Source organism: Podarcis liolepis, assembly GCF_965112155.1.
Source record: "Podarcis liolepis genome assembly, chromosome: 17".
In the NCBI taxonomy this organism is placed as follows: Eukaryota; Metazoa; Chordata; class Lepidosauria; order Squamata; family Lacertidae; genus Podarcis; species Podarcis liolepis.
Genome location: NC_139571.1, coordinates 1,977,959 through 2,003,606, shown reverse-complemented (window position 1 = coordinate 2,003,606; position 25,648 = coordinate 1,977,959). Strand labels below are relative to the sequence as shown.

The 25,648-nt window shown below is 45.5% G+C and overlaps 2 protein-coding genes across 4 annotated transcripts in view; both read right to left on the bottom strand.

Annotated features, from left to right (window-relative positions):
* Nucleotides 1-1,127, bottom strand: part of LOC310696722 (intercellular adhesion molecule 2-like) — a 167,864-nt gene extending 166,737 nt beyond the window's left edge. For 2 of the 3 annotated variants that reach the window (XM_083482616.1, XM_083482615.1), the window contains exon 1: nt 806-1,127. The gene's annotated coding sequence lies outside the window, so the exon portion shown is untranslated. The remainder of the gene's footprint in view (nt 1-805) is intronic. The other variant, XR_014520694.1, reaches the window with a different exon arrangement.
* A 7,175-nt stretch (nt 1,128-8,302) lies between these two features.
* On the bottom strand, nt 8,303-25,558 carry LOC310696700 (intercellular adhesion molecule 1-like). The gene is made up of 7 exons (XM_083482545.1): nt 25,203-25,558; nt 18,469-18,732; nt 16,323-16,643; nt 15,417-15,695; nt 13,816-14,091; nt 12,031-12,273; nt 8,303-11,002 (listed from the first exon to the last, which is right to left on the bottom strand). The coding sequence occupies exons 1-7, from the start codon at nt 25,279-25,281 to the stop codon at nt 10,818-10,820; spliced, it is 1,647 nt and encodes a 548-aa protein (XP_083338671.1). The 5' UTR covers nt 25,282-25,558; the 3' UTR covers nt 8,303-10,817.
* Nucleotides 25,559-25,648: the final 90 nt, after the last annotated feature.

Genomic DNA, 25,648 nt, shown 5'->3' with positions numbered 1-25,648 from the left:
TTCAAACATCCTCTCAGTGGAGATCTGTCAGGATCCCAATCTAGGTTTTTTTACACTCCAAGTTGATTTCTTTTTCTTTTGCAGCAGTCTTGTAATGTTTAAAGTTTTATTGCTGCTGCTTTCTGTTTCCCTTTAGATTACTGCAGTTTAAATATGATCTTTTGCCTCTTTGACACCTATTTTTCCCTCTGCATTTTCATGGTGTGAAGCTACCCCGAATACCCTTTGAGTAGCAGAGCAGGGCATTAATTACTTACTTGCTTGCAATGCAAGCGTGGGCATCTTCAATCATAGAAGTAAGTCCCACTAAGTTCAAAGGGACTTTCTCCTTTGTGTGATTGCAGCCATACTTATTCTAACTTAATTCTTTCCTTTCATTTTGACTTCTTGCTGTCTTTTTAATTGATTTTAATTTTTAATCAGTTTTGTAATCTTTTTCAATGAGGTAAGGGATATATACATAGCAGATAAACAATTGAATTGACTTTGCTTTTCTATTAAGTAGCAACACAAATCCCATAGATTTACTTCTTTTCCTTCACCATGTCCTCTCCTCCCCTTGCTCTATGAAACTCAGAGATATACATGAGGTTATTCAATTTTATTCTCAACAACTGCCGTGTCAGGTTGGCCAGGCTGAAAGAATGATGGGCCAAACAAGACCACCCAAGCAGCTTCTGTCAAAGGCAGCAGTTTGGCTTCCATTATCCACCCCCACCTCTGGCTAGCTAGAAGAGGAAATCCCAGGGTTTGTGCACTTTTCCCAGTCCCCAAGAAGTGACACAGAGGGGGCTGGCTCACTTACCTGCCGGGATAGTGACAAAAGTGGCTGGAAGAGTAAAGAGCACCCAAGCAAGAGAAATGGCAGGCGGTGAGGCTGGTGTTCTCCCCTTGCTGTGAGACTGCAGGATGAGCTATATGAATATAAGGAGAGCAAGCAACATGCAGGGAAGATAAGAAGGCTTCTGCTGGTGGTGGGCTGAGGGCGCTGTATCCTTTCTGCTAGAGGAAGATAAGTCAGCAAAACTCAAGAGTGCCTAGAAAGAACATTCTGGAGGAGCAGCCTAGGCACAGCCTAGCCAAAGCAACTGCTTTTAGTAAGAGAAAGAGTTGGGGGAGGAGCTGAATCTATCAATTTTGCTTTATCTCAGTTTCTCATTTTCCCGGCCTTCTGTTCAGTTATCCATATTTTGCATTTGTAATTATGTTTTTAAAAAGGATTCCTTATTAACAATTGTGAGCATTTTAATGAAAATTTCTTGTAATATACACATTTTTGTATGTAAATTTGACTAATATTTTCACTTTCCTCTAGTGCTTTTCAACCAGTGCACCGTGGCACCCAGGGGCACCTTGAATGTTGGTCAGGGGTGCAGTGGGCAGCACCGGCCTCCATCCCTCCCTCCTTCCCTCCCTCCTGTGATGCCCTCTCACCTCTCTCCAGAGATTTGTGCAGCTGTTTGTTGTAGCGGCCCTGGCCTTGGAGAAAGTAAGCATGCGAGTGAGCGTTTCCGAGGAGAGGAGGCTGAGGGAACCCTCCACAAGGGAGGGGGTCCAAAAGAGGGCTGGGGGCTGACAGCTCAGCAGGCAAGGGACAACAACATAACTGAGCCCCTGAGACTCGGAGCATGTTTCCCTACAGGGGAGCTGGAGGAAGAATGCAGTTGGTCAAGGGAACTGTTAACTCATAAAAGTTGAAAACCTCTGCTCTAGTACATGCAATTTGCATACATTATTTGGCTAGAACTGCATCACAAGAGTCAGAGAAGTGTGAATTTTCTAAGGATAGCCATGTTTCAGTTTGCATCTTTTTCCAGAAAGTGTAAATTGGCTAGGTTAGCATTAAAATCCAAACCAAATCACTTTTCTCCCCATCCCTAACAAGAGTTCAGCATGTGCTGAAGGCTGAAGTTCTGGTTGAACACAGTGGGATTTACTTCTGAATAAACAGGCATAGGATTGTCTTGCCCCTTCTTCCCTTGTATAGAATCACTGAATTGTAGAACTGGAAGGGGCCCCAATAGTCATTCATTCATTCATTCATTCATTCATTCATTCATTCATTGCATTTATTTCCCACCTTTCTTCCTCCAATGAGCGCAAGGTGGCGTACATGATTCTCACACTGCTCACTGAATGCCCACAATAACCCTGTGAGGTAGGTTAGGCTGAGAGGCAGTGACTGGGCTGAGGTCACACCAAATGAGCTTCATGAGAATGGGGATTCGAATCCTGGAATCCTGGTCCCTTCCAGGCCCAGGCCAACACTCCCACCCCTCCCTCCGCCGCACTGGCCAACCCCCTGCAATGTAGGGTAAGGTTACCAGATTTTTTTCAAAGAATCCAGGGATACTTTTTTTTTTGGAAAAGAGAAAAAAAATATTTTTAAAAAAGTTATTATTTTTTTAAAAAGAAGTAATATCTTCTCTTCTGTGGTCTCCTCTGTCGCGTGGCCTTCCTCTGGGCCCCAGCCTGCTCTCTTGGAGTGGGCTCGGGTCGGGCCAGGACTTGGCCACGTGTCCTTGCCCTCCCAGTGCTCTACTACCTCTCCTCCTCAGTGGCGGCAGCAGCGCGGCAAGGTCGGGGCTCCCCTCTTTTTTCTCCTTCCTCTTTCTCTCTCTTCCTTCTCCTTCTCCCCTCCTCCTTCTCCCTGCGTCAGCTCCAGGGTTTTCTTGGCCCCAGAGTGCCGCTGGGCAGTCAGCTGGTGCTCTTGCTCCCAGCTCGATTTGGGTCGCAGGGGGGTCAGTGGTTCCCCCAGTTGACGCACTGGGCGTCCCTAGTTCCCTCCCAGCAGTGGCGGCAGCAGCAGCAGTCTCAGCAGCCCAGAGCCAGCCTGGTAGCGCAGTTGGCTCTGGCTGGTCTCAGGAGCTGCTCACTGCCGTAGCGCCCGCCATTTTGCCTCAAAGGAAGTCCCCATATGATGTGTCTTGTGCCGTTGAACCAATCACGCAACATTCATTCCCTACTAATAAATCTACAACACTTAAAATATAAATCCGGGAACTTCCGGGTTAGCGCGATCGGCAAATGGTGGATTCCCTCCGAGCTCCGGAGGGAATCGGCTTTGTAGAAGATGGGTCCTGCCGCGGCGGCGACGCGGGGACCCTCAGAAACCACAGGCGCGGAAGCCTGTGGACCTGGTAACTCGGCGGGCACCATTTGCGCCCTCCCCGACCAGAGAAGAAGCCTTTTTAAAGGCTTCAGAGCCGGTGACGGAGAGTGGCGTGGTGCTGTGAGTGGATCGCCTCTTCTACGGAGTGAAGCCGTGAGCCATGGCCGGAGAGCGCTGACTTCTTCCTTGAACATTTGGGCTGCAAAACTAACAACCCGTGAGTAATACGGAAATTGGACTTAAAATTTCTATTTTAAATTCTGTACGACCGGGGGATGCGTTAAAAGGAAGTCCGCCCCCCGTTTTGCAGACAATTTAAAGCAAGAATTGGATAACTAAGGTCGAGAGACCACTTCTCTCTTTGTGAGATAAAAGTTATTAATTCCACGATTTGGCACTATAAGTATTTTGCTGGAGGATAAGAACTGATTTTAAGGAGCTGAGACGCAACCCCCCGGGATCCGGGAGTGATCCGCGAGAGAGCCTGCTGAGAAGGTATAAAGAGTTTGACAGCTGTCAAACGAGCTGTCAAAGTTACAAGAATTGGCTTTCTGTTATTTCTGCTGGTTATTTTTGATACTTTTAACTTGAAACTGTTGAAAATAAAGGAAAAATAAGAACAAAGTAATCAGACTGTTGGAGAAGAATATTAAGTAACCAGAACCCCTCTAGAGGGGGTTCTGAGACATTACAATGGCTGCAGATGGAAAATTACAGGCTGAGCTGGAAAAGATGATCTTTCTCGTGGGAAAATTACAAGACCAGAGTGCAGCTATGGCTACAGATGTTTTGACTTTGAAATTGAAAGTAAATAACTTTGTTGATGGTCACAAGGACTTGACTCAAGAAAACCCTGCAGTCGAACAAAAAGAGATATGTCCAGACTTAGAGGAGTGGGAAGGAGGAGTTGAAATGTTACAGGTGAAAAAGGACAACCAGCGGCCTGTAAGAATGGATTACAAAGAAAACAAGACCTGGATGATGAAAATTTGGTTTGAACTTGAGAATGAAGATTGGAAGAATCTCCCCATGGGGAGATTGGAAGACCTATGGATTACAAATTTGATCAAGGCGAAAATTGGAGCTTTTGGGACATTTGGGACATTTGGATTTAAAAGGAACAAGAAACATGATTTGGGCTCCACTTTTGAATACGGAGGTCTGGTTGGAAGAAATATAGACCTAATTGGGTCAGAGCTTCTCCGAGATTCAATATCTACTATAAAAGACTACCAACAAAACCGGCAGAGAGGGACTGAGAGAGACTTAAGGGCCTCGGACGTGAGAGATCCGGGCTGAGAGTTGACTGATTGATGGACATTTGCTGAGGATCGAGACCGGGAAAGGGGGGGGGCGAGAGTTTAGGAATCCAAAGGGTGTTTAAATATATGCTGTTTTTTTGTTACTTTGTTTTGTAAATAATATAAAAATTGGGAAATCTGTGGAAGGGGAATGGGGTCGTCCTTAGAAAAGTATGTTAAGGATGGGTATTTTGGTTTAAACTGAGGGTTATAAGTCAAATTTGGTTAACTAAGAAACAAGTAAAATATTAATAAGGTAAAGGAGGGAGATAAGAACTTGCTGAGTAAACTATTGAAGTTGGAATGCAGGAGGGGGAGGTGTGGGGAAGTCCAGGAAAGTGGTTAAGAAATTAGGGATTTGAAATTATATGTGTCTGTATTTGTGTTTGTATGTTTGTGTTGTGTATTGTTTGTGTGTGTGTAAACTTTGAAAACTCAATAAAATTTTTATTTTTATATATATATATATATATATATATATATATATATATATATATATATATAAATCCGGGGACATTAAATGAAATCTGGGGACAGATTTATAAATCTGGGGACTGTCCCCAGGAAACAGGGACGTCTGGTAACCATAATGTAGGGCACATTGTCTTGCGGGTTCAGTAAGATGTTAAAAGTGGCAAGGGGGGGAGCGGACCACAAGGAAGACTCATGTCACACGTTAAAACCTGACAAGCAGTCAGAAGAGCCTGCAACTCAAAGGGAGGGCTCTCAACCACCAGCCTCATTTGCACTTCAGGCTTCCTATACATCTGCTCCCATTATGCAAATTAATTCCACTGGAGTCATTGTGGTTTCTTAAACAGCAACATACACCTACTTTTTAAAAAAAGGCAATGCACAAAATGGACATGCCTCACATCTGTCAATTTGCCAGCATAAACAGTCGGAAATATGGCAGTGGAAAAAGTTTATATTTTGCTACAATAGTGTTTGCATCGTTAGGTAGATCAAAGCGTCAAGATTTCAATAAATGGGGGGAATACTGTAAAAAAATATATCATTTTTTTCCAAGAAAAAGACGTGCTGGCGCTCACCATGAACCTCTCCCTTGTTCTCTTAGAATGGCAACGGTGCCCGCCTGAGGGGGGCCAGAGCTGAGCTCCAGCTGGAAAAAAAGCCCTGATAATAATAATAATGGTCTGGTGGAAACCAGCTTATTTCCAATTGTGTTTGAATACAAAGGAGAAAGAGTGGGTGGTGTCTTCCCCAAGGCTGTTTCTGCCCCACCTTTTAAAGAGCAAAACATTTGTAAAACGTATGGAACTCTCCAAAGATTGAAATATCTGTATACATGATATGCATGGGAGAAATTGTGTATTTTTTAAACAACTTTATTATTCCTGAGGTTATCCAGAACACCAAATGGCTGGGGTATCTTCCAGGTGAATCCCCACAGGACTGGGGGGGCAGTGGCTACCTGAGTGCAGCCCCCCAACATCCTAAGGCTGTCAGAGAAGATTCCCAGAAGAGGCCTCCAGTTTCCACACAGGGCAAAGGGCCCTTCAGGACGCCTTGCGACATGGGAGGCAGTGGGTGACAGTTCTGCCGAAAGGCGCTCTCTCAGACCCAAAGAATGGATGTGCCAACAGTATGAAGATGGCATTGCCTTAAAAATGCCTCTGCACAAGACACTGAATGCACTTGCTACTCGCCAGCAGGTGGCGCCCATTCACAGACCCTCAGGCTGAAGGATGGCGGTGTCTAAACGCCCCTTATTTCCAAGGAGAGGAGATCCAGCTGTGCCTGCTTGAAGTTTGGGCCTCCAAAGTGCTTGGCTGTGACTGAATGCGGCCTCTTCTTAACGAGATCGTGACATTCTTTGCAGGGGAAAGAGCAGAAAAAGTAGTGTGGGGAGATAAATGGGGCGGCCATGACCACTACTGGGGGGCAGACAAGGATTTTACTGCACACCTGAAAGGCACAAACCTTGTGACTGCGATTTGGGACCTCAAGGAGGGGAGGGGGCTCTCTGGAGGGACCCTGGAGCCCCCCCCCGTCAGCTGGGGCTACACACCATTCTGGGGGTCCCATCAGCTTCCCAGGGGGGGAGCAGGGGGAGGCCTCGCACTGGCTTCCAGGAGTTTCCCAGGGGGGCGGGAGTAGCCTGGGGTGCAACTGGGGGCGGGTGGTGGAAGCATAATGGAAGAGAAGAAATTTTTGAAAAACCCATTCAGAGCTGTTTTGTGCGTTGTGCAATGGCGCTGGCTGGCAGGTGGGGTGCAGGGAGCAGCAGTGCCTCCCCTGGACCCGGAGGTCATGCTGGAGGGAGGGGTTCCCCGGCTTCAGGGATAGCTAATTGTGGTGATGTAAGAATGCTGCTGACAGAAATAGAGCCAAACCTGAATAAATCGATAGCAGTGCACTAGGTTCAGCCTTCTCATTAGGATTATTTTTAATGTTATTCATAATTTTTATTTTAATGTTATCCTTCTGTAGCCTTACTGGAGTTCAACGATTGGGTCTGCGTTGCTCTGGGATAGGAGGAAGGAAGTCAAATGACACCGAGTTGGTTCAAAGAAAGAGTTTATTCTGCTCTCCGGATAGCAGAAGGCACTTGCGTAGTACAAAGAAATGAGAAGTTTCGTGCAGTATATATATCCTCCAGGCACCCTCTCCCTCCTCCCCTCGGAGCCCAACCACGTCAGCCTATGTACGCAGGTTGACATCACCTATGTTCCTGCTCCGGTACTCTCAACCATAAAAGGATCTTCCTTCCTGTACTTCTGACCATAAAAGGGTCTTCCTCTTCCTACTCTTATCTGGGACGCAGAGGTCGTGATCTCCGGGAACACGCTTTTGGTCCCCACGTATTTTGTGGTGAGCACATAAGATAAAGTATTGACGTGTTTTCTTTGTTCCCCTAAAGAGTCAGGGTCATCCCTTGCCGTGACTGATAAAGAAGAGAACTTGTTTATGCAATTGTGTCCTTATTTTGCTTTTGCTCAACAGCTCAAGTTTTGAGCATTTAAAATGCTCTTTTTTGAAAGAACAAAAGGGGGGGGGGGTTTGAGTCAGTTTTAAACTTGCTACACAGAAACCCATTCCTTCACTTCGTTATCTTAATTTTCTGTGTGTAATATGAATGTTACTATGGTTGATTTTACGTTACGCCAGAGGTGGTTTAGTCCTGCTGGCCACATGACCCAGAAAGCTGTCTGTGGACAAACGCCAGCTCCCTCGGCTAGTAAAGCGAGATGAGTGCCGCAACCCCAGAGTCGCCTTTGACTGGGCTTAACCATCCAGTATTGCCTAGCTAACTCTGTTCTCAGCAACAGACATTGGTCCAGTTCATAGAATCCAGCTATGCACTTAGGGAACTGTGGTGCAGAGACATAGCATGTGTTTCCATTTGTACAGTCTCTTTTCTCCCAAGCTCGTTCCATTTGTGAGGGGGCAAAATCACTTCAATAATATTTTTTTAAAAATAAATAAATTATATCTCGCCCATCTGGCTGGGTTTCCCCAGCCACTCTTGGCAGCTTACAGCACATAAAAAATTGTAAAACATTAGGCATTAAACATTTCCCGATACAGGGTTGCCTTCAGATGTCTTCTAAAAGTCAGATAGATGTTTATTTCCTTGAATAATAATAATTTTAAAACAGCCAGAAGATTGAATGCTCACATCATAGGATCACCAAGATTAGGTGATCTGGTTTCAGGATTTTTTGGCTCCTTTTCAGGGGCAGCAGGAGCAGGTGTAAGACCCTGGGCAGGATTCAGCTGATGAGTTCCATCAGCAGAAGTCCTACGCAAGGCCTTCCACATGCATAACAGGGCTTCTCCCAAACTTATCTTTTCTAAAACGTTATTGTCTCACATCAAATATAAACGATCTCTAGAAAAGAAAACTGAAAACAGACACTGTATGTACTTATGTAACCCAAGAAAATTTTTAATAAAACAATTTTTAAAACAACAACAGGGCTTCCACCTCCCTCTCCAAGCCTCCCCATTTATTAATTTTATTTACTTATTTCATAAAATGTATATACTGCTTGACTGTAGGAAACCTGAAAGTGGCTTACAAAAAAAGACAGAACAATAAAATTATCTCTAAAAAAAATTTACAACCATAATTTAAAATATACAGAAGATTAAAACCACAGTAAAATAGACTAAAACCAATTTAAACTCCTACAAACTTTCAGAATATCTGGGTAGGCTTGTCTAAATAAGGACATCTTCAGCAGGTGCTGAAAGGACTACAGTGAAGGTGCCCGAGAGCAATAGGCTGGGCGTTCCAGTGTTGATGCTGCCGCACTAAAAAACCAAGTGCTGACAGATGTGGGTCATGTGCAGTCTCTGTGAAGGTGCCAGTTCTGCCAAGAGAAGTGGTCAAGCGGTCATATGTGGGGCAAGATGATCTCAGATGTAAACTGATCCCAAGTTGTTCAGGACTTTATATGCTAATAGGAACACCTTGAGCTTGGCCTGGCCCTCTATGCTGAAGAGGCGTCTCTTCTGCCAGCAACTGTGCTGCAGCATCCTGCACTGTCTTGCAGCTTCCAGACCAAGTGCCAGCGAAGCCCCACATACAGCACTGCAGCAACCCAGCCTTGAAATGCACATGAAGCCACTTTAGAAGGTTGGTGTGTCAGGGCCTCCCAGGTGTTCTTTTACTGACAGGTGGCTGGACTAGATGACACCCAGGGTTCCTTCCAACTCTACAGTTACATGATTCTATGATTTATTTGCAGTGATAAACCTCTTTAAAATTTTATTGTGCTTTTAATTGTTGGGAGCCGCCCAGAGTAGTTGGGGCAACCCAGCCAGATGGGTGGGGTATAAATAATAAATTATTCTTGTTATTAATTATTACTATTATTAAAAATCTCTAATGTCTAAAGTATGGAAAGCCTACAGAATAATAATAGTGAAATATCCTTGAATTTTAAATTCAGAGCATTCCCATTTTTATATATGGTTGCAGGATAACTGACAGAGCAGCTAAGGAAGCATAATCACAGCATATGCCGTCTGCCTCTCAGAAGACACCGTGTCCCACATACTGTTCGCAGTCTGCAGTTCTTCCTGGTAACAGAGACTCACCATGCTGCAGTGAAAGTTTCATTCATTCAGGAGATGGCATGAACAGAATTTAGCAAACAATTTTATTCTCCAGGCAATAAGACAAGAACATAAAAATAAATTCATTGAGAATGACTTGCTAGGTTTTGATGCAAGAAAATTAACTTGCAGTCCCTTCAATTCAGTTGCTGTTTGGGTGCTCAGCCTCCAGAATAGAAGCTCAAAGATTTTTGAAACAGTGGGGTAATTCTCCTATACAAGGTTAGATTTAAAACAAGGAGTCATTTTAAAAAATCTACATGACAAGTTCAAGGTTCTGCAAGAGTGCTTTCCTCCTATTCTAATGTATGTAGACCATTTCATACATTTTAGGCATACACCCATAAAGCATAATTCACAAAGCAGATTTTGTTGGTGTTTTTACATATAAATGTGGCTTTGAGCCACATGTGCAAAAATGACACTTTAAACTCGCGGAAGTGTGGAAAAACTGAGCATGTGGAAACACATGACCCAACATTTTTCAGCAGTCATTTAAAAGCCTACATTATTTTTAAACCATTCTCATATCCTTCACATTAAAGACTTCAGCCTGGCCTGACACTGAAAAAGACAAGTTGTCTTAGAGTTATGACATGTAGTATCTTTAAAGAAGAGAATCCTGAGTTCATGGATTCCTTTAAGACCCAACTGGTGCCAGATTGCACCCTGGAAGAGCTTGATGGTCCAAGAAGGAGACAATTGTTTTCACAATGCAAAATGCAATCATGATCTTGCCGGCTTATAGTCCCAGTGGGGTGGGGTGAAGGACCCAGGCAGACACTTCATTTCACACTGCAGGAATGAAAATCTAAGTTCTGAAAGCATCCACTGCTGGGGAAATAGTCCATCCTTAATGAGGCTCTTCCATCCTTCTGCCTTCAACACACCTGCCTGAACTCTTTGTGTTGCTTCTTACTGAGTAACTGAATGTTGTCAGCTATCTCTCAAAGCTTATGCTCTGGCAGCTTTTACCCCCTCCTGACCTGTAAGCATGAGAGTCCAACGCTCCAGTTCTCAAAATTTCAAGATTCCAAGGCTTGGATGGAAGAGAAGGTTTTAAGAAAACATAAAAGGGACAAGTTTCTGATCACAAGTCTTTTTCTGAAAGTGCAGAAACCATCCAAACTCCTTAAGACAAAGTTGGAGCACTGCCCATCAGTTGTTCAGCATCTCAAGAATGCTTTCCCATTTTCTCCCCCTGATCACTGGCTAAGTGGGGAGGATGAACCTGAATAACAACTGCAACTTGCTGGCATGGGCTCAAGGTCCTCTTCAGCTTATAGCAGCCACCTGTCCACTTAAACATTCACAGACTATACGTTGCCATTCAGGCACTTTTGCTCCATGGGGCTTCCCGTTACTTGCTGCTGCCGCCGTCTTAGGTGGTACTTCTTGATCTTACTTCTGTAGTGCATGTAATAAGCCACCCCTACTGCAGAAGAAATAAACACTACACAGAGAATCCCAATTATGATTCCAAGGATGTCAGGCTGGTAAGCTGTGAAAGGCAAAGACAAGTGGGTTAAGGTTATGGGCCTAAGAATTCTGCAGGGCTGCAAATCTGCAGAACACACACAGCTTTGCTTTTTAAAGGGCAAAATTCAAGCCCTCGTGATTGAAAGGACATGTAGGTTGCTCAAAAACCAAAAGCTCAAGTAAATGAGCCTGGACCAGTGGACCACAGAGATTCTTGCCTCTTTCGCTAACTTTAAGACCTCTGGTGATTCCTACACTTGTGTTGCTGTTGAATGCTAAGTGTGACTAATCCTCCAAAACTAGCTGCTTTCTGGAAGTTCCTGGTATTTTAAGGGTTGGAAGTCTGGTTGCAAATTGAAATGCTAAGACAATTGAGCTAATCTGCACATTTCCGAAAGTGGAATTTTGTGTAGGCTACACACAAATTGGAGGTTATGAAGCACTAAGGCCTATCAAAGGGAACACAGGAGCAAGTGTCAGAAGAGTCAAGTCCACTGAAAGCATCACTATTACCTGTGGTAAGTGCACACTTTTATGTTGGTCCACTGTCGTCTCTGACTTTGAGGCTGAGAATATGCGACTTCCAGAGGCTGGCACCTGACAAAAGCTGTTCAGCGAGCCAACAAGCGTGTGCAAGATTTCAACAGCACTCACACCAAAACCCCAAAGAGTCTTTCTGTTGGACCTGTGCAATTAATGCCTGCGGGTTGTTAGAAAACCCGGCCAGTGGCCTGGCTCGGCTTGGCATCCCCTATCCAGCTGTGTACGATCTCCAATCCAGAAAGATTGAGGAAGGTTCTCTCTGTCGGCCTCCTTGGGATCAATTTAGAACCTACACTTTGTCCTGCTTTTTAGCAGAGTAATTTTAAATAATTCCACATTCTTGGCAGTCTGCTACAAATCCAAACCATGTGAGTCTCTCTCTCTCTCTCTCTCTCTCTCTCTCTCTCTCTCTCTCCTTTGTGTGTGTGTGTGTGTGTGTGTGTGTGTGTGTGTGTGTGTGTGTGTGTGTTTCATTGGAAGACGATTTGGACAAGGAGGTTAACTTACATTTAATGTGTATGATCACATCCCTTACATCAAATCCATAGGCGTTGGTGGCATTGCAATGATAGGTGCCACCATGCTCTTTTGAGACTTGCTGCTGTATCCCAATGCTGTACGACACCTCATCTTTCCTGCATTCAACAGTTGGTGGTGGGTTTCCTGAGGCTGAACAGATAAAGGTCTCTTCACTGCCGTCCTTCCAGGTCAACTTATCAGGGCAGCTAGAATCACTCATTTGGGGCGCATCTGGAATGGAGAAGACAAACGTGGTTGTTTTGCCTTGGCCATAAGGGATGAATTGCAGCATCTTATTTCATCATTGCAAAACCGCATAAGATTTGGTGGTAATCTTGTGCCCTTTAGGCAGCGTGCACAGGATGCTCATGGATCCTAGAAGCCACCTGGATGCTCCAGTCTAGCGGCTTGCACAGAAACTTGAGAATCCCAAGGCTAGTCCATGCATCCGTATTCACTGCATGACGCATGTGTGAATAAACCACCAGAGGCCAAGCACCATAGACGGAAGTGTCGTATCGCTTCAGATCACAGAATGCATTTCAGCTGAGCTCAGTTCATACATTCAGGGTCAAAACAGATGTGATCTCAAGAGTTAACATCCATAATCCAGTCCTACAATTATTATTTCTTCTTAAAGAAAACATGCTAAAAGAAACCACAGGAGGGGTTGGGGGTGGGATTGAACCACAGCACTGGAGGGAGTACACACATACACACACACTCATAGGTACTAGTATATCCCTTGCACACACCATTTAGTATCTCTCATTGGGACAATTTGGACCAATGAAATGGTTGAGGGAGGGAGGTTAACACACTCCCAGCTAAGTGGCACGGGTCTGAATCAGCCCCTCCCTGCCCCTGGTTTCACTGTTTAAAAAGAACCGGACATCCAAACACAATCCTCCCAGCATCGAACATCACATCAGATGTGGATAATCAGGAGTTGATCAGGTTGTGTAAGTGGCTCCAAGATTTGAGAAAATGCATTGGGAACTGACACTGGAAAAAAGTACAGCTATAGGACCTGTGCTTGGGTAGGAAAGACCTGGTGGCTTCCAAGAATAACCTCCCATTTTATAGGCCAGCTTCTCAAGCAATTTCCCTAACCCTTATTTTCTCATTCATGGAAATTAATTAATTAACCTTACACAATAATTAACCCCACAAATTGTGCATATATCACATTGATCCCAATGATGAGCTAAATCTATATTTGGTCTGCACCACTTCAGAAGGCAGGGGATAGTGGGGGATGACATGACTCAGTGCTCCATGATGCAAACAAAAGATTAAAAACTAGCATATAAGGGAGAAGGCCAGGCCTGTTTTTGAAGTGCAGGGATTGATTGTTGTGCTGTTTTTGTTGTAATAATTTGTATGTTTTAATTGTGTGTGTGTGGTTTTAATTCTACCAATGTTTAATTGTTTTTTAATGATTGGGGTTTTTTTCTATGTTTTTAGTGGTTCTTATTTTTATCTGTTAGCTGCCTTGAGTTCTGTCAGGAGAAAAATCGGAATATAAATAAATCAACAACCACCATGTATAAAATAGCTCTCAGCCATGTGAGCCCCTGTCTACAGTCTGAAGTGGTACAGTCCAAGCACAGGCTGCCTCATGCAGAACTAGGCCTATATATATGGACGACAAGCTGCACAGGTTGGGTAATTCATTCCCACTGCATAATTTATTTATTCTTTGTTGCATAATGTGAAGAGTTCTGAATCTCTAGAAATAAAATATTGTTCAGAAGAGCATTTCCTACTCACAGAAGACAGTGAGATTTGCAGCTGTCTCTTTCACAACCGAGCGCCCATCAACTTTCAGCTCCACTTTGCACATGAATTGCCTCCCATTATCCTCTTTTTGGGCCGTCAGTGAATACTGCAGAGAAGGCCCATCTCCGGAGAGTAAGATCTCCTGGGTGTCACTGATCCGCATGACGACACCAGGGGACTTGGAGCCATCAGACCTGCACATAACTGTCACGTTTGTGTTGACAGGGATTTGGGGGTGGTCAATGTGCAGGGTGGGTTTGGGCAAACCTGCAAGAGAAAGTAGCAGAACAGCCATTACATATCTAGATTGCTTGACTGACTATAATTATTACACCATGAGCTAAACCCTATCAAGTTAAAAATTTTGGTTAATTTTTAAAATAGGCTTGAGGTAAATTGGCAGGTTTTAGCCATGATGGTGAAATAGCTTAGAGCTCTCCATGCTTAGAGGCAGTGTACAAAAGGTAACAGGTAATAGATAAAGGACCTCTGGATGCTTAAGTCCAATCAAAGGCGACTATGGGATGAGGCAGTCATTTTGCTTCAGGCTGAGGGAGCCAGCATTTGTCCACAGACAGTTTTCTGGGTCATATGGCCAGCGTGACTAAACCACTTCTGGTACAATGGAACACCATGATGGAAGCCACAGCATGCGGAAACACCATTTACCTTCCCACTGCAGTAGTACCTATTTATCTACTTGCATTGGTATGCTTTCAAATTGCTAGGTTGGCAGGAGCTGGGGCAGAGCAATGGGAGCTCACTCCATCATGCGGATTTGACCTTCCGATTATCAAGCCCAAGAGGCTACAGCGCCACCCACTCCCTGTAGAGGCAGTGTACCTGTGCCAGGCAGGGTACCAGATGCTAGGGACAAACAGGAGGGGCAGGGGAAGCTGTTTCTTTTCCCTACTGTTTGTGGGCTTCCTGGAAGCATCCAGCTGGGCCAGACAAACTGATCTAGATGTTTTTTTGGACAGGCAGGAAAGTTCCAGTCTGTTGCTCAACCCATTCATCATCCCCCTCTTGGTGTGGAGACGTTGGCCAGACTCTGCTCCCTAGAACTGCATGTTGAAAGGCTGTTAACTAATGGGAGCCAAATGTCTGTCATTTTGACAGGCATGCAGGGAAGACCTATGCCTGGCAGCCCCACTGCAAAAGGCTGTACTTTATAGGTGTTGGGCCAACAAATGCTGGTGGAATGAGCTCAGGATTAGCCTGCTGAAGAGGAGACTGAGAAGAAATATGATAGCCAGCTTGAAGTATCTAAAGGGCTGTCACATGGAAGATGGAGCAAGCTTGTTTTCTCCTGCTCCCAAGGCTAGGACCTGAACCAATGGTTTCTAGTTGCAAGAAAGGAGATTCCAGCTAAACACCAGGAACAAGTTTCTGATAGTAGGAGCTGTTTGACAGCGAAACATGAGAGGTAGTGGACTCTCCTTCATTTGAGGTTTTTAAGCAGAGGTTGGGTGGCCACCTGTCATGGATGCTTTAGTTGAGATTCCTGAATTGCAGGCGGTTGGACTAGATGATCCTCAGGTCATTTCCAACTCTACAATTTTGATTCTATGAAATCCAGAAATGATACTCACTGTAAACATTCACAGCACTCTCTGCAGTTTTGGTCACTGGCCCCAAAGAGACTATGCAGATCAACTGATGTTCTCCTGCTGACATTGAGGTCACCTGAGCCTGGGCACTCACTTTGTGCCCTGATACGTGGTTGCTGGAGTTCAATCTCTCCCCTGCAAAGAACAGCTGAAACGCTGCCTTTTGAACCGGAAAAAGTCCAGACACCTCACATTCCACAGGCATGCTAGTATTGATCTCTACAGAGCCCAAAGTTTGAAGATATGGGTCCATAGGGAAAACTGTGAAAACCATGAAAGAAATCATATCAGTTATGAAAAGAGATATCACTCCCATAAACAGGCAGTGACCACTGATGCCAACAGAAATGAAAACAAAGCTACTGAAGAAATAAACTAGAGGTTTGCAGAAGTTAAAACAAGTGAGCTTTCCCAAAAAAACAAAGGAAGGCAGTAAAGATATCCAAACCAGCCCAATGAACATCAAGCCTGCTCAGTTGGCTTAGATGTTACTTGGCTTCCATGGACTTACTGCCCTCTCTGGTTTGCGGCAGATGGAAATAAATCATAATTACAGGTAGCCACCTATACCAAAAAGATTACAACCAGTTGCAGTTTCATTCCGTACCCCCAGCCTTGCAGATACAGTAGCCCTGTCTGCACCCCAATGCCATTTCATAAATAAAAATGAAATAGATCCATCATGGATGCAAAACAGAAGCAAGAAAGAGTGTCCTTTCTGACATCCAAGGGGATCTGTATGGGGGAGTGACAATGCAGGGTGGGGGGGGCTCCATTACCTCCAGAGTTTCTGCTTGGATTTATGCCCATTAGCAGTCAATGAATCTGCTTCTTTTGCCATTGTGCCCACTTCTTTTAGAGGACGTGGGGCCTCTGATGTGAACTCACCAACAGTCTCCAGCGATTTGCTGAGGGAAGCCATTTCCAAGAAGGGCCCTTCCGGCCTCAGGTCCAGAACTGCACGGCAGGTGACTTCCTCTCCGTGGTCATTCTGCTGAGCGGTGATGCTGTTGCTTGTCACCACAACATTGCCGGCTTCAGGATTCCTGTGGTCCTCAAAGGTCTCCACATACAGCCTCTTCTCCCCTTGATACAAGGTCACGGTGAGGTTCCAGATGGGGGCAACATCAAAAACTCGACAAGTCACATTATACTCCTTACCCACCTCCACCTCTGGCAGCGGATCCAACACTACGCGCTCCGGAGCTCCTGGAACGGAATAAAAAGTGATAAATCCTATTGATTTGACTTTCTTCAATAATGTTTTATTCTGGATTGTTGTTGTTTTTCAAATGTTGTAAACCAGTTTGAGATTTCCCCCCATAAAAATAAAGCAGTATAGAAATGAAATGAGTAATGATAATAATTTATTTCATTTACAGATCACTTCCTATGAAACAGGTCAAAGCAATTTAACAATAAAAAATGCATAAACAATTGAGTATCAAATACCACCCAATCTTCATTGGTTAATAAAATTCAGAAGTAATGGAAAAAGAAAGGATACACGTTCTGTTTTTCTTTCTACGCCAGTCTTGGAAGCGATCCCTGCCAGGCATCTCAGGACCAGGGGGCAGCATGTCCAGACCTTAAGGGTGAGACCCATACGGTCTCTGCTTCAACTAGGCAGCCCCTCTCCCCCCACTGCCGTCTTCCCTCCTGCCTTTGCAAAGATAATTTTGCTTGGGAACCAAGTGGGGCTGACAGAGAGCTGACTTGGGCAAAGCCATTAAGAGCTAAGAAAGGACAAAACTTCTGGGCATGCCACAGCAGGCTGAATTATGCAAAATATTAAAAGTGGCAGGAAGCATGCCCATTTGATTAATTTACATAATATTTACAGGTTGCAGAATGTATCTCTTCAAGGCACAGACATTTCCACTGTCGACTAAAACGTCATCAAGGATGGGGCAATGAAGGGAATTCTATAACTTGGGGGCTACCGCAGCAAGGCCCTGCCCCTTGTTCTCAGCAAGTGAACCTCTTTCGATGCCGGGTAAACCCTCCAGGCTTCTCTATCTGGTTCTCAGAACTCTCCTCAAGCTGCAGCCCCTTTCCCCAGACCATGCCCCTCACCAGCCCAGCTCTGCAGCCTCACTGAATGATTTTGCCTGTTTGGAATATGTCCTTGAACTTGGATGTCTCTTCCTTGTCTGGATGGAGGATAGAGAAGATGCATGAGTGTAAGTTGGACATTAATTTCTCCACCCACTTTTGCATCTGGCCCTGTCCACCACTGGTAGTGCCCCTGGGTTGTCCAGAAAAGAATGCAGCCCTTGGGCTGGAAAAAGTTCGCCCAACTCTGAGGTGGGCCAAGCAGCTGGGCCTTGGAAGGGAACCTCAACCTCTGGGCAAATGGCTCTAAGCTGCTTGGGGCTTTTGAGGTTGGCGCCTGCCTTTCACTTTACAAGGAAACTTCCAGGGCAGCTTAAAAAACAAAAACATAAAAACAAAGCTCTCTTAATAAAAACACTCTATAGCTGCACTGCATTTCAAATTGTTCTTTCTTTCTGCTGTTAAACTGCTTTGAGATGCTTTATAAGAAGTAATTCATAAATGGAATTGAACAAATAATAGTAACAGGAGGAATTGCAGTGCAGCAACATAGAAGTAAACATCAACAGCATTCAAAGCAGATTTAAATGAGGAAATAAAAGAAAAACCAAAGGCCTGGGCAAATACAGAAGTATCCTGCTGGTGCTGAAAATGCAACAGCGTCAGCACCACAGCGAACTACTCTGGGGAGAGAGTCCTGAAGACAGGGCTCCCATTCCAGGATCACAAATGACTGTGCAGGAGATCCCTACCTTGTCCCCTGGACAGCCACTCCAAGGTAGATTACCGGGTTATGTGGATTCAGAAAGCAGCTTTGCATGCTCAGGGTAGTAGCCAGCCACTTTCTTTCCCGGCCTCTTGCTGAATTTGAATCCATGCCCCTCCTATTTTCCACTGAATAACCTTCAAGCCAAGCAGCACTCCAAATCCTCTGCCCTGAGTGAATGATTATTCCAGGACTGCCCAGTATATGACTTACGGTAAACTGTGGTGGTTATCCTCTGATATTTCTGCTCTGTCCCCCCACAGGTAGCAAAACACAATGGCTTTGGTTCCCACTCAGTAACACTGGTGAGATTGAAGGCTTTCCAAGTAGGCCCAGTCCCTGCAGCAACGGTCTGTAAGCTGGTCTCCAAGCCAATGTTCTCACAATTGGAACTGCAGTTTAATACCATGGAATCTCCATACTTCACTGCAGGCTTTTCTGGCCAAATCCTCAAATAGTAGTCCTCTTGTTGAGCCTCTGAAAACACAATAGATACGAAATGGAAACAAGAAGAACTACCGACAAAAGAAGAGTGGCAAATGAAGTTAATGGACTATGCAAAATTAGATAAATTAACAGGATGGATTAAAAACCTGCGGGATCAGAGATTCTTAGAAGACTGGAGTAAATATTTGAACTATTTAAAAAGCAATTGTAATAAACAGATTACGCTAGTAGGACTGCAAGAAGTTTCTGTAAGGAGGAATGTGTGAAATATTGCAATGAAGATTATGAACAGAATTATTAGTTAATGATAAGTAAAGGTAATAGAGAAATTAAGAAATGCAGAATAAGTGATAAAGTATGGAAAATCTTCAGAGGTTGTTGATGGAAGTCTAAAATATTGTGTAAGATAAGAATTTATGTTAAATGATTGTTGGAAATGATATGTTAAAAATCAATAAAAATGTACAAAAAAAGAAAACAAAATAGATACAACATGTACAAAAGTGCAATACTAAATAGTTCTTAATTAAAAAAACCCAATAAGAAGCAATAAAATGGTGAGATTACAGTGGGGGGAAAGAAGCAAGGAAAAGGCAAAAGAAAGAAAGTAGTAATACCAAATAAGGTGAAACTGAATAAGGTGAACTCTGCAGTTCCACAGATTGTTTCCCTTATCTCCTTCAGTCCAGAATACGCCTGTTTTTGGCCAAATCTTATTAATTTTTAAGAAACAGGTGTCCCTGCTCTAGAGAATGACTCCAGAGAGTGCCCTGTTTCTGTGCCAGGCTTGGCACCCAAAGTCCTCTGCCCCCACATCTTGTTGCAGCGGCCAGATAATGGACTCCGCGAGTAAGACAGCCCTCTCCTACCCTGGAGAGGTTGGCAGGACTAATTACCCTCTTATTAGCCCTGAATTTCTGGCACGACTGGGGGTCCGACCTCATGGGAAACAGCCATTTCCCTCAGCAGGAAACATAACGCAGCTGATAAAGCACGAGACTCAGGGTTGTGGGTTTGAGCCCCACGTTGGGCAAAATATTCCTACACTGCAGGGGGTTGGACTAGATTATCCTCATAATCCAACTCTACAATTCTGTGCTCCTTCTGGGGTAGTTTGTCCACCTTTGATCCCCACCCAGCTCTCACCTGTGGCTCCTTGAAGCTGTCGGCATGTGACAGCAGCCACACCCCAGAAATGGCTTTGACTGGCCAGCTTAACCACATGAGGGTACCCAATGGGACTTCCCCTGCATGTGAAGACAGGCTCTGGCAGATTAAGTGGAGGAAACCAATAGTGGGCCACAATGGTCAATAACGTGTTTTCTGCACGTGCTGTAGAGGGAAATGAGGGGCAGATGGGGATCATCAACCTGGGAAGGCAGCCCATCTAGGAGAAGGAAACTCTGATCCTAAAGCTCCGCTGCCTTGTGGTTATACTCATTCATGAGAAAGGCTTTGGGCATAAGCCCTGACAAGAAATCCATACCTGCTGCCCCCAGGACATCTTCAGGAGAAGAAAAGGCTAAGGAGCAAGCCCTACACAAATTCAGAGTGGAGTCCAAAAGATTTTGGCCTCCTATGCCTCTTTCTGGCAACTCTTGCAGCCAGCTGGTGCCAAGAGTATCGCTCTGCTTTCCTTTGGACCACATCAGTGAGGCCAAGAGGGGGGTCTTGTCGTCTGGGCAGCCCAGGACCACCATACACACTGCTCAGGCTTGTGCCCCACAGAGGTCACTTCGGGGCTGCGAACACAGCAAATACAACGCAGGAGTCAGCAGTTACCAGTTACCAGTCTCTGCAGCCACAGCAGGCGCTATGATTCTCCAGCAGTTTGACTCCCCCCCCCCCCGAGAGGCGAACTCCATTGTGTCCATTGAGACAGACGGATGCCAACAACAACAAATGATATTTTAAATCAGGCATAGGCAAACTCCGGCCCTCCAGATGTTTGGGACTACAACTCCAATCATCCCTAGCTATCAGAACCAGTGGTCAAGGATGATGGGAATTGTAGTCCCAAACATCTGGAGAGCCAGAGTTTGCCTATGCCTGATTTAAATCCATTAATGGTACTGATTAGCCATTGAAATACTGGAGTCCTTTTGCTTCTATTTTTAAACAGAGGCTTCTGTTCGGGGAACCAATGCCTTCTCCTCCCTCCCCCATGATTCCTGAGAATTAAGAACAGAGGCACTGTAATAGAAATGCCTTAGGTGTGACTTTAAATCTCCTTTGAGGAGACTTTTAGGCTTCCTTTTTCCTTTGTTTAATGACTCACTTTTTGACTTGCTCTTTAGACTGCTGCCAGTAGATCAAGAAGAGGAATTCCCTGCCACTCCTTATTCTGATTAGCGCTGAAAGAAAATCAGGCCCTTTCCAGGAATGGCTCAACTCACCAAGTGAATTACAAGAAGAAATACCGGGGCGGGAAGGAGGAATACATCAAACCCTTGGAAGGCAAGGCTACACAAACACACTGACTAGGGATCGCAAGCCCCAGAAAACACAGAGGAACCTAACTCTGCCAACATGCGTATAAAGGTAAAGGGACCCCTGATCGTTAGGTCCAGTCGTGATTGCTATCTCCCCAGAAGAAATATTCCTTATCTTCATCTAACCATTCCATCCCAATAATCTCACTTTGCAAATAAAAGGAAATACCGGTAATAGTACTGGGACCTTCAATCTGGAAACCTCCATTCACTTGGTTTCATAATGCAGAGTGAAATGCTAATTTCTCAGGACCTCATTTAAGCAGATGTTTGCTTTGGCGAAACACTTTGAAGGACTATTGGGGGGGTCCTGTGATTAGATGTCTCTTTAAAACAAAAACTTGGCAGCTGGGGGGGCGCTAAAGAAGAGCTTTAGACTGCCTCCCTCCCAAAGTAGTATTTGTCCCATAAGGGAAAACAAGTATCGTATGGTTGGCATCTGTCTGTCTCAGGAGACAATGGAAGAGTGCACCTCAGGAGTGAAGTCAAAAATGAACTGGAATTTTATTTTGTGAGGTGGTGGGTTCCACTTAAAGGCTGACAGCTTAATTTAGAATAGGAAGATAAGTGCTTTAAAAAATCCAGTAACAGTGCAGTTTATTCACCCCCACAAAAGGGGTAATATCATCATTCAAACCTTGCCCACCTTACCCCCCAACTCTGAACACCTAGGATTCCTCATGACTCAAGGGAATATTCAGCATGGACCCTATAATCACATTCGCTGTGATTGAGAGTGGAGAATGATAGGGAGAAATCCCCTTTCAGTTATGAACTGTGAACATGGCAGGGTGCTTAAAGCAACTTTTTAAGAGTGCAACCGTATACATCTATCATAATGTCTACTCAATAAGTTAAGTCACATTGAGATAGTTAAGTGCTCAACAATTCACAGACACTAAAATATACACACACACCCCAAAAAAAACAACCCCTGAGTGTGGCAAAAGGGATATAAACGTTTGTGTTGGCTATATAACAATGCCACTCAGAAAAGCGTTTTGGCACAGTGGAGAGGTGACAAACACGAGCAGCCTTCATGGCGAAGGTGGGGAGGCAGAGCTGAATCTGGACTTTCCACATGCAAACTCAACAGTGTAGCCCAAGCCTCCCAACCTGATGTCCTTTAGATAGTCCAACTACTACAACTCCCATCATTCCTAACTACAATGGTACCTCGGGTTACAAACTTAATTCGTTCCAGAGGTCCGTTCTTAACATGAAACTGTTCTTAACCTGAGGTACCACTTTAGCTAATGGGGCCTCCTGCTGCCACCGCTGCGTGATTTCTATTCTCATCCTGAAGCAAAGTTCTTAACCAGAAGTACTACTTCTGGGTTAGCAGAGTCTGTAACCCGAGGTGTTTATAACCCAAGGTACCACTGTATTCACCATTAGGAGTTGGAATCTCCCTCAGGAGGTGGTGAACATTCCTTCATTGGAGGCTTTTAAGCGGAGATTGTATGGCCATCTGTCATGGCTGCTTTAGCTGAGATTCCTGCATTGCAGGGGGTTGGACTAGATGACCCTCAGGGTCCCTTCCAACTCTAAAACTCTATGATTCTATGATTCTTTTGGTCTAATATCTGGAGGGCACCCGTTTTTGGAAGCCTGTCATCAAATACTGCCTGTTTTGTCTGGCAAAGGGACACAGAACATTCATGATTAGGGTTGCAATCCTCTGCACACACAGCTGGGAGTTGTTGCTGACATCCATTTGTCTCGAGGGACAAGGCATCACCAGGGGTGAAGTCAAGTTGCTGGAGAATCATAGTGTCTGCTGTGGCTGCAGAAACTGGTAACTTGTAACTACTGCTTCCTGCATTTTTAAAATTTGTGCGGAGGTCCTGGGCTGGCAAGATGACAAGACTGATATGGTCTGCATCATGTCTGTATCAGAGTGAAAAAGTTTTGGGAAGCCACATGGCAGCAACTTGTATTTGCCACTGAGTGCAGCTCAGGCCTGGGCATTCCAGACTTCGTCTCTGGGGAGTTTCCCCAGGCCACACCCTCTAACTGGCCCTGTTCTGAACCAGCCCCCAGTGCGTTTCCCTGCCTTAAACTGTGACGATGCCTCCCATGCGCCTGGATGGGGAGGACATGCGTGTGGAAACCCCCCGATTCTTGTGCGGCTGGAATGCGTTCTGTGCAAAGATTAGAGTCACACCCATTGCTCTGCTCACCTTTTGCGTCTGGCCTTGCAACGCAGTCCCCCTCAGGCTGAAAAAGGCTCCCCACCCCAATGCAAAACTATTCTTGCCTTTCTGATGAGCATATTATGTCTGTGTTTATCTCGATCTAGCTCCTCTCAACTCCCATACATCAGTACATATGAGGGAGAGTGGTCATTTGAATTGAGGGAAAACAGGCATTTGGAATTCCACAAGGAAGACTAAAGTATAAAATGGCTTTAGTGCTGAGTATTTTCATTATATAAATTTGTGGGTTGATTAGCTATTTCCCCCCCCCCCATTCTCTGTTCTATGTAACTCCAGAGGCTTCCAAAGGCTGTGTTCTCTGAACCAGTGAAGCAAAACTGTGTCTCCACTCTTAAGACAAATGCAGTGGATATCTACAAGGCAGCAAGAATGCAAACACAATGCTGGGAGAGAATTCTCTCTGGGCCCGGGGACATGAACATATGAAGCTGCCAGACAGCTGGTCCATCTAGAGAGTGACCAAGAGTGGGCAAACTTCGAGCTTGTTAGAAATACCCTGTTTTTAATAAGAACCCCAAGATCTACAAACCAGAGGCAGGTGCAAAAGACATACAGCTAGAATTAAAGATCTGAGAATGTTCTCCTTCTAGGGATTTCTTTTTAGTACCAGAACTGAACTGAGCTCTGATCACGCCCTTTTACACACACAAAAAGGTCTACCTCTTGTTTAGCTTTCTTCATCTCACCATTCTAATTTTAGATAGAAAAAGAAATGTTGCTTTAAAAACAGATGGGAGTCAGAAAGCTGCAAACCCCGAGACCAGTCAGAAGATCTGCCCTCTACCTAGCAGTTCTCTCCAAGGTCTCTGACAGTGACTCTCCAGCCTTGGGACCTGGGATCCTTCTAGCTAGTGATGCTACCAGGAATTGGACCTGGGCTGTTCTGCATCCAAAGCATGTGTTTGAACCCTGGGCTTTTGCCCGCCTGGACATTTTACCTACACTGAGCTGAGCTTGAGGTGGCTGCCCAACTGGATCCAAACAATCACAGAACCAGAGAATGTTTCCAGCAGAGATTGGAATGGTGTGTATGTTGTTGTTGTGATTTGCTCTTAGTGAATGTGAACTCATACTTTGGCACCATAGCATTTTTTTTAAAAGTTTCACAACTGTGTCTGTTTCATCTGCTCTAACTGAAATTTTAATTGAAGCCACCTGCATTGACATCTTTCTTGTTTTCTTCTTGTAATTTTGCACTACTAGAGTTCATGAACCATAGAATGAATTCATTTTCATTCACTTCTCACATTCCTGAGTCCTTCCATAGATATACTAATCAGTTCACTCACAGAATCAGGCAGAAGGTACCTTCTTTATGAGTAAAAAAATTATGCTCAGGGAGGAAAAAGTACACTCAGCTGTTGTGTGAAAGTAGCCAGAAATGAATTGCTGCTGCTTTTCTCATTCCAGGAAGCGTAACACCAAGCTCAAGCAAAACTCAGGGTTTCCCCCACCCAGCTAAGAAAGGTAGGGATGCAACCCTGCGCCTCAGCCCAAGAGGAGGGGAGGTTTGGGGGTTCACGGCAACCCCCTTCCCTCCTCACACCGGGAGGGGCCAGCAAGCCGGTCACAGATTTAAGCGAAATCAAAGAAGCCCTTTGCAATGCCGTGGCTCAACCCTGTGAAGTCTGGCTCAGAGAAAGTGCCTCTGAGCATACGGAGAGTGCATTTCTGACCCTTCGCCCCTTCTTCTCAAACGGCGAGAACGTGGTGTCGGCCTTCGGGACTCGCCCTCGCCCGCCCAGCACCTTCGGCCGGCGGGACAGACGGACTCCCTCCCCGCCCTTACCTTGCGCGGCGGAGCAGGCGGCCGAGGCGAGCAGCAGCAGCAGCAGCAGCGGGAGGGCGGCGGCGGGCGGGCGCGGCATGGCGCGGAGCGGGCGCTGCGGCCGGAGAGCCCTTCGGGGCGCGGGCGACGCCGACTCAGTCCCGCTTGTGGCGCCCGCAGCCTCTGGCCCCAGGTTTATACGCCCCGAGGCGCTTCCGGGAAAGGCTCCTCCGCTCACGAGGGTCGGGAAACTCCCGCCGCCCCCGCCGCCGCCGCCGCCCGGCCCCCTTTCCGGGCCGGCCTCCTGGGGGCGGCGAGGGGCTGCGCTGGTCACGGAGCGGGTCAGGCGCCGCCTCGGGAGAGGCTTTCCGGCCCGTTTCCCCCCGCGGGCACCAGGCGCCCCCTCAGCGCTCGGCCCCCATCATTTAGGAACGCGGATCCTCGGGGAAGCCCCGTCGCAGTCGGGA

Bases quoted from the DNA above. Each gene is read 5' to 3' on its own strand.
- LOC310696700 (XM_083482545.1), bottom strand. From the start codon at position 25,281: ATGCCGCGCCCGCCCGCCGCCGCCCTCCCGCTGCTGCTGCTGCTGCTG. The intron at 12,274-13,815 runs GTGAGTAGGAAA...TCTCCATTCCAG, and splicing joins TGCAAATCTCACTGTCTTCT to ATGCGCCCCAAATGAGTGAT. The intron at 11,003-12,030 runs GTAAGTTAACCT...TGCCTTTCACAG, and splicing joins TGTGATCATACACATTAAAT to CTTACCAGCCTGACATCCTT.